At 34.4% G+C, this 9,295-nt stretch overlaps 1 protein-coding gene across 1 annotated transcript; it reads right to left on the bottom strand.

Moving 5' to 3' along the window:
* Window positions 1-4,603: 4,603 nt before the first annotated feature.
* Window positions 4,604-9,061, bottom strand: LOC134718325 (uncharacterized). The gene is made up of 3 exons (XM_063580820.1): window positions 9,011-9,061; window positions 8,555-8,678; window positions 4,604-5,826 (listed from the first exon to the last, which is right to left on the bottom strand). The coding sequence occupies exons 1-3, from the start codon at window positions 9,059-9,061 to the stop codon at window positions 4,604-4,606; spliced, it is 1,398 nt and encodes a 465-aa protein (XP_063436890.1).
* Between the last annotated feature and the right edge of the window lie 234 nt (window positions 9,062-9,295).

Below are 9,295 nucleotides of genomic sequence, written 5' to 3'. Positions count from 1 at the left end.
CAAGCTAGTGTAGGTCACATTATGGCCTTTGACGATGACAAAACCCATACCGTATTGTCAGCTATAATAGTCCTTATATGCAAAAATTTGGAAGCCCTTTGCAATAGATTTTTCATAATTCGTTCTTATGTTTTTTTTTCCATTATAGATGAATATGTGTTATGGGCTTTGTTTAAGGCCGTACGGTGATCTATATTTATTTTGGTTGTAGTATTAGTTTGTTTTTTTTGGGGCCTCCAATCAAAGTGCCAAAATTAAACACACGAATATAAATCAAACACTAAAAATTGAAACGCCATAAACATACCGTACTGGTACAACGTTATCGTTATGTTAATGGTTAATGAATATATTTACTACAAGCCAAATATGCAAATAAATACCTGATATAATATGACAAATATTACTATACAATTTTTAATTAATTGTCAATTTCGGAAATTGTAAAGAAAACGCAACATGAATTTATATTCACACATGTCATAAATATGCCAGGCTTTTGCTGATTAGACGCCGTTGTTGGTATCAAAACTGCTTTTAATCATTCATCTTCAATTACTAAACATGGATTACAATTTAAAAATCATTGATCGTCAAAAGATTCACATGTACTGCAATAGAGATCTTTATAGGATATTTTAAGAAAAATACTAATCTATTTAAAAAGCAAGTCTAATGTTAAAGATTGTATTTGGCACAACTTTTTGGAATTTTGGATCCTCAATGCTCTTCAACTTTGTACTTGTTTTGCTTTATAAATATTTTGATATGATCGTCACTAATGAGTCTTATGTAGACGAAATGCGCGTCTGGCGTACTAAATCATAATCCTGGTACCTTTGATAACTATGTATATATTTTTTTCAGCTTTGAACCACAATATACGGAATCATTTGCAATTGCATCCGTATCATATTCTTTAATTATGTGAATTTTGTCAAGTTTCTAGACTGAGCAGTTCAATGAAGTTATGTCAATAAACGGTTAAATAAGATCAAACATGAATAAGCCTGCCACATCTATTGTTCCACACACCAAATAAAACTCATGCTGTTTAACAGAAAAACCGCCAAAATATATCGACGCAAACATTTCCCAATTTTCGATAGTTGTTGATATCTGTGTCATTTGGGCTCTTGTGTTGAGTTGTCTCATTGGCAATCATACCACATCTTCATTTGTTGTGTTTCTTATATATGCGTAATCTGGCACACCATCGGATGTCTTCAGGGGAGAAGAAATTCAGACGTAATTTTCATTTGAGCCCATTTTTTTACTTTTCTGTTCATTGTGCAACTTTTTCAACTTTCGTATATCTGCAATACTAATTTGTTTGCCGTACCGTTATTGTTTTTTGTTTTTTCCTTGCTGATGCTTATGTTAAAATGTCATATTAACGTGTGTTATGCCAGACATATGTCTTGTGTCGTGCTGTTATTTCTTCGCATGCTACTGTTGTTTGCCCTACTGATGGCATTTACCATATGAAAAACAATATATGATCCCTCTTCAACTTTGTACGTGTTAGGCTTTACAACTATAATGATCTGAGCGTCACTGATGAGTCTTATGTAGACGAAACGAGCATCTGGCTTACGAAATTATAATTCTGGTAACTTTGATAACTACTTCACGTATCCCTGAAATCCGGGAAGCCATTTAAGGTTTTTACATCTTCATGTATGGGTTTCTAAAAGTATGTTGACCACTAACAGAATCATTTACACATGAATGTGAGACATCTCCAATTTTCATTTTTTTTTTCTATATAGATGACAAAAATTTGAAAGGCAGAAAATAGAATGATGTTTGCCACGTGGATGTTTATTGTCTGTGCCAACAAGTTTTGCAATGCTGATGTTGTTTTTGCCCTATGCGGTGCTGTTGAATTTAATTGCCAAGCTGTTGATTTGTATGTCATGCGGATGATTTGTTATGCCATACTGATGATTTTTTATGGAATGCTGAGGATTTATTTTGCTATGCTGAGGATTTATTTTGCTATGCTGTTGTAATAGTGCCTTGCTGATTTCTATTTTTCATCAATTTATAAATGTTGGTTGCCCCTTAGTGTTTAAAGCTTGGGAAGAAAATTCTTAGAATCAAAATGCTAGTTCAGGTGAAGCATTACAATGTACCTTACGTAAATTTTGGTTTGTGCTATTACAGTACACAATCAGTCAAGCTATTTGCCAAAATCTGCTAATTTGAAGACAGATGTGCAACTTTCTTGTTTTAACTGTTTATCTATATGAAGAAAACATGCTGACTTATTGCATTATACAAAATATTGAATCAAATACAAAACATTAGCGTTTAAGATTGTGTCCCCACTATACCATCTAAGAGGAGATAATAGTTATCAAAAGTACCAGGATTATAATTTTATACGCCAGACGCGCGTTTCGTCTACCTAAGACTCATCAGTGACGCTCAGATCAAAATAGTTAAAAAGCCAAATAAATACAAAGTTGAAGAGCATTGAGGATCCAAAATTCCAAAAAGTTGTGCCAAATATGGCTAAGGTAATCTACTCCTGGGGTAAGAAAATCCTTAGTTTTTTCGAAAAATTCAAAGTTTTGTAAACAGAAAATTTATAAAAATGACCATATAATTGATATTCATGTCAACACCGAAGTGCTGACTACTGGGCTGGTGATACCCTCGGGGACGAAACTTCCACCAGCAGTGGCATCGACCCAGTGGTGTAAATAGTTATCAAAAGTACCAGGATTATAATTTTATACGCCAGACGCGCGTTTCGTCTACCTAAGACTCATCAGTGACGCTCAGATCAAAATAGTTAAAAAGCCAAATAAATACAAAGTTGAAGAGCATTGAGGATCCAAAATTCCAAAAATTTGTGCCAAATATGGCTAAGGTCATCTATTCCTGGGGTAAGAAAATCCTTAGTTTTTTCGAAAAATTCAAAGTTTTGTAAACAGAAAATTTATAAAAATGACCAATTAATTGATATTCATGTCAACACCGAAGTGCTGACTACTGGGCTGGTGATACCCTCGGGGACGAAACGTCCACCAGCAGTGGCATCGACCCAGTGGTGTAAATAGTTATCAAAAGTACCAGGATTATAATTTTATACGCCAGACGCGCGTTTCGTGTACCTAAGACTCATCAGTGACGCTCAGATCAAAATAGTTAAAAAGCCAAATAAATACAAAGTTGAAGAGCATTGAGGATCCAAAATTCCAAAAATTTGTGCCAAATATGGCTAAGGTCATCTATTCCTGGGGTAAGAAAATCCTTAGTTTTTTCGAAAAATTCAAAGTTTTGTAAACAGAAAATTTATAAAAATGACCAATTAATTGATATTCATGTCAACACCGAAGTGCTGACTACTGGGCTGGTGATACCCTCGGGGACGAAACGTCCACCAGCAGTGGCATCGACCCAGTGGTGTAAATAGTTATCAAAAGTACCAGGATTATAATTTTATACGCCAGACGCGCGTTTCGTGTACCTAAGACTCATCAGTGACGCTCAGATCAAAATAGTTAAAAAGCCAAATAAATACAAAGTTGAAGAGCATTGAGGATCCAAAATTCCAAAAAGTTGTGCCAAATATGGCTAAGGTAATCTAGATAATTTCGGAAGATATAATGCCTCTGCTACATAAATATGGGCTGTTTTTTGCATTACCATACACATATATCGGGTTCTTGCATCAGGAATCCATGCTAAATTACCAAAATTTCAGCATTTTAGTTCAATTTTAGACGGTTTCCGTCATGAATGAAAGTCGCCGCATTCGTGTTTATTCTTTATATTGAAATGTAAGTTGTGTTTAATGATAATACATAACATATATAAAGGTCGAGGATGAATACGGATGCGGCCACTTTCATTTTTGATGGAAACCGTCTAAAGGTTAACTAAAATGCTGAAATTTTGAAACTTTTCATCTGAAAAGTGACAGTTATTGGCATATTTGATAGATATTTCATATTTAAGCTAGAATCGGAGCGTTTTTAATAAGTGAATCAGTTTAAATATTTTACAAAAATAATTGAATCAATAGAAATAGACATTTAAGTGTTTAAAAAGTGTTCAAAAGCTTTCGTGAGATGAACTTAAAATTTGAGGTCAAAACCGGCCCTTACCGGACCTACTCCTTTAAACTGGACTGATAGGTATTTATTTTAAATTTGTATTTGTAGCAAAGAAGAAAAGTTCGGTTACACCATTTTCCTTCTTTTTTTTACAAAATATTATAAAATCTATCGATCTTATCACAATTTATTTTCAGATTCTATTTTATTTCATAGCATTTTTTGTATTCACAAAAATGTGTTTTTTCATGATTATTCTAAGCAGGCAATTTTCAGAGACTCATAGCTTGAAAAATATCACGGATTACTACTATAGCCTACATATTAGGCCGTTAGTTTTCACGTTTGAATACTTTTACATTGTCGTTTCGGGGCCTTTTATATTTGACTATGCAGTATGTGCTTTGCTGATTCTTCAAGGCTGTACGTTAACCTTTTAATGTGTCGTTTAGTGTCTCATATCACAACTTCTTTTATTTTGATAGTATAAACTTAACTTCGGGATACGGTAAATTAAAATGTATTAGACATTTTTACACAGGGTAGCCATAAGCAATGTCATTGTCGGAATCGGCGTAAATGATTATTCCCAGTTTGACAGTCAAAACAGACGGGTATAACGAACCAATGGTATGATGTCCAGGACCGATATCTGTCCTTACAACAACATAAGAAGAATTTAAACTTCGCGTATCGTAAACATTTTTGTCTCTATAAATAATGCTTTTCCCGTCCATCTGAAGTAAAGGGTATTCAGTACTCTTCGTGGTAATAAGGATATGGTGTCTGAACCCATCATTTGAAATGGTAAACTCTTGAACTCCTTCCAGCTTCCCTTCTGGTTTAATTATAACCATAAAAGGTACGACCGGTTTAAATTCACCCTGCTGATAATACACTGCCACTATTGGTTTGTCAGATTCTACTTTTATAGAGGCGTTGCTGTTGATATCTATGTAACCCCCAATTTTGTCCACTATTTTGGTGGCTTGTTTCAACTGTTTGCCGAGGAGAGTGATGGATGTATTTGGATGTGTAGCGATTAAACGTAATATAAATCGTTTGCTGTCAAATAATGGCGGAATGAAAAATGTCGTTCCTAGCTCTTTAACTGGAGGTAACATTTCCAATAACAGATTCATCAAACCACTATTCACAGGTACTTTAGCGCCATCAACCCCGGACTGCACTCCTATATCTTTGTTTGATTGGACTATCGTACCAGTGAGGTCAGTATTACTGGAAAGTTCTAGGGTTCCCCTTTCTGCTAAGTGAATGGAAATTGTCTCACCATCTCCATACTTTGTATTGTTATAACTAACCGTTTCAGTCTTATCGAGTAGTTTTAATGTTATATTTACGTCTGTATCGACGGATGTTGCAACAATTCCGATAAACGATTCAGCACCTCCTGAAGGAATGAATGACGGAATAACATACGATGTTGATAGCTTTTCTTTTGGTAAAACAAAAAATCCTTCATTGGTGATCGAATCCTTATATAATGCATACAAATCAGTTTTGCTGGACGTAAGTATGTGTACTCCTTTCTTCTCAATTTCGTTTCTGGTGACTTTGAAATCTGATGGATTATCGATTACTTGTGAAGTATTAAAGATCGATATGTTGTGACATAGTCCGATATCAGGGTTGTATATAACTAACCATTTAACTTTGCACGATGATAAATGTAGTTTAAAAGTTGACATGAAACTCAGGAAACCATTGTTACGCATCAAGTAAAACTCTCCAGTATCTGTTAAAAATCAAATATAGTGTCATTAGGAAAGTAAGTTACACCAAAAAGTAAACTTTATTGTAGCAGCATTGCGAACTTAAAAAAATATATTCAAACAGATTTTTAAAGAGACTGGAAGTTGAAATTAAACCTCATTATTGTGTTTCTTTGTTACATGTTTGTTTGTTTTTGAAGTGTTCAGATTATGACGCAACGTTGCCTACTGTACCTCTATTTTTGACATTTTTTACGTATGATGTCGGTTTGTTTTATTTACACATAGTTGTCAATATAATGGATTTTTTTTTATCCGACTGCCATACATGAGAAAGGTTAAGCTACCTACTATGAAACAAGGTTCAAGCCACAATTTTCTTTGCAAGAAAATGTCTGTATCAAGTCATGAATATGACGGTTTTATTCATTCGTTTGATGTATTTGAGCTCTTTGTTTTGTTATTTGACTTTTTGTTTCAAAATTTCTTCGAAGCAATTTTTGTGATTTTACTTTGTTCTATTGGTTTGGATAGAAAAGGGAACGGAAATGTGTCAAACAGACAACAACCCAACAACAGAGCACATTTTTTTTTCTATCAATTTGGTGGATGTAAAAAGAACCAACGTTGGATATAAAAATATATAAATTCTCCTCACTTTTTGTAATAGGACCTTTGCATGCTGAAAATCTAGGATCTACTGTTGTCGTCTGCCCAACTGTTGTCGCTTCTAATGTGGTTCCCTCTGTTGAAGAGATTGAATAATTATTATTTTAGGGACGACATCTAAAGATCTATGTAGGATAAAAAACTGAAACTCTATTAGTTTTTCACCTTATGTTGTACATATATGCGTTTGTTTATTACAACAGACCTGTTCGCAAAGTAGAAATGATTGTTTCAATATGCCTTAATAACGTGTGAAGGTAATTTTAACCAAACTTGTTATGACAGTGTTTATAATTACAAATGTTGTTGCATTAGTATCGAAAGTTAATTTCTCAAGTATTTTGCAGAATTTTAAGATGTTTAAAGCTTGTGAGTGTTTCTGTAAAAAGGCAAGCAGGTCGTCTTCATCAGTGACATTCAGATTAAAATTGTTATCAAGCAAAACAAGTACAAATTTCCAAAAAGTTGTGCCAAATACGCTAAGGTAATCTTTTCCTGGGATAAGAAAATACTTAGTCTTTCCGAAAATTAAATGTTTAGTTACAGGAAACTTTTTAAATGACCATCTAATTGATATTCATGTCAAAACCGAAATGCTGACAACTGGATAAAATAAACCAGAGCAATCTGTTACTGTTAAACTCATGGGACCTACGATATGCAAAGGGCGCATCTATTTGACTATACTAGAAAATAAATATCTCATAATGTGCCACCGAAACATGAACGTTTTATCACATGTTATATTTGTTTTGAAAAGTCTTTTCATATATTTATAAGGATCCCTGAAATGATATTTTAAGGTACTAGCTAACTGTTTGTGAGGTGTTTTTTTTTTTATAGAAAATATCCCCCAAGGGTGACTTTGGAAACGGAATATGGTCACTTGGACTTCTCCCTACCGACAGTAAGACGCTTGACAAAGTGGGGCTTCCGTTTGGTTGTGCGGGATGTATCAAGTTCGCAGTCACGTCCGGTCAAAATGGAAACGTTAAATCCAATGCCTCGTGTACAGAGAGTGCCATGCTCTTTGCATGTTAAGAACCCTTGCAACAACCCTTAGAGGGGTCCGTAGATTGCATGTTGCAAGGCAAATTTACTGTCCCTATCCAATATACCATAATTTTTCAGTGGCAGTCCAAATTTCCCTGACCATCATCTCGAATGGCCGTTTTTATGACAGGACCTACTTATTGTATTAATTGTTAACTTGTTGTCGTCCTGAACATGCATGCAATGTTTGCCATTGGACGTTAGGCAACCAACAATCAATCAATCAATTATAAAAATATCGTTTTTTGTAAACACGGAGCGTCATTCCAAATATGACCACGATGTTCGTTTTATACCTCTTAACTGGACTTCTTTCGAGCGTCAGTTACACTTATGCTAAAGATGGGCTTACATTAAGCTGTGAGCATTTATAATAAATATGATGTTACTTCTGGTGGAATACAAGGTTGTTCAATGTTTGATCTTCTGCGGTTTGCTTCAACTCTCATGCTTTACGTTTTAAATCATCGAGTTTTCTGTATTGAAGTATCGTTAGTATTAGAAGGGAATTAAGTGTGTAAGTGAACATTCAAAATGTCTGATGGTGTCCAAATGAAACAAGCGGTTTGTATGTTATACCTTGTTTTTGAACATGGCGACTGTATTATGCAAATATCGTACTTCCATTCAATCAATGCAAAGAAGATATAAGAAATATGTATTATATCAGTATGACAGTTTATATACATGGACATATAACTTAGAAGAGATCATTTAGCCATACATGTCTTTCGAACAAAATCCTAATGTTATTCCAAATATGACCACCATGTTTGTTTTATACCTCTTAACTGGACGTCTTGCTTGCGTCAGTTACTCTTATGCCAAATATGATTTGAATTAAAATTATTTCTTCTTCAAAATGAATTACATTAAAAATCACAAGTCGAATTAAAAGCAAAACTCATTTCAATACTTTATGTATCACATTGTCCTATTTGACGGTAACTTTTAGCCAATGAAAAAAATGTTACATAAATATTACATCACATTGTACTAATGGTAAGGGTTTGTGGATTGGATACTTACGCTCTTGGTGTCCACATTGCAGGTCAACATTACAATGGTTTGTTCCTCCACAACATTTGTCGCTTGTTAAATGTCTGCCAGCAGATGATCGGCGCCCAAATATATTCAATCCATGAAAACACAACTGCAAAGAGGTTGACAGTTAAGTGAAGGGCTATATGAGGGAGTTCAAATTTCCGAAATAAATAAAATATTTATTTCCATATCTCAACGGATAAATAATTCATTCCCGATTTCCGGTTTGTGTAGATCTTGAATTTCCCGGAAAAATAAAGTCTCCATCGCGGAGAGTTGTCTCATTGGCAATCATATCACATCTCCTTTTTTATATTCACACTGACTTCCTTGTATAAGTCAGTCCTAACCTCTTTCGTTTCTTATCATAAGTTTTGGCAAGCTGACTGAATGCAACAAAAAAGAGCACACATATATTTTTTACATTGAACTATAACATACCGTTGAGTGTTTACACCCTAGATCATACTTCACTTGCTGTGTCACAGTCATACTGTGAATTTACTGACCCCATACTTATCCTACACTATGTAACTATGTTACTAACATTCTCACTATAATTTTCTTTCTCTGCGAAGTGGAGTGATATGGAAAGTATCGCTTAAAACTAAGGATACACGTGGCGTTGCATATGAAATTGACAAGCAATGGACTCAACATCGTCATAGGTAAAACAGCCATCAACATATAATCATTGGTCATCGCAACTCGATTGCTTTTCTCACG

The sequence above is a fragment of the Mytilus trossulus genome, chromosome 5, assembly GCF_036588685.1.
Source record: "Mytilus trossulus isolate FHL-02 chromosome 5, PNRI_Mtr1.1.1.hap1, whole genome shotgun sequence".
In the NCBI taxonomy this organism is placed as follows: Eukaryota; Metazoa; Mollusca; class Bivalvia; order Mytilida; family Mytilidae; genus Mytilus; species Mytilus trossulus.
The sequence above is the reverse complement of the archived record's forward strand: the minus strand, read 5'-3'. Positions and strand labels throughout refer to the sequence as shown.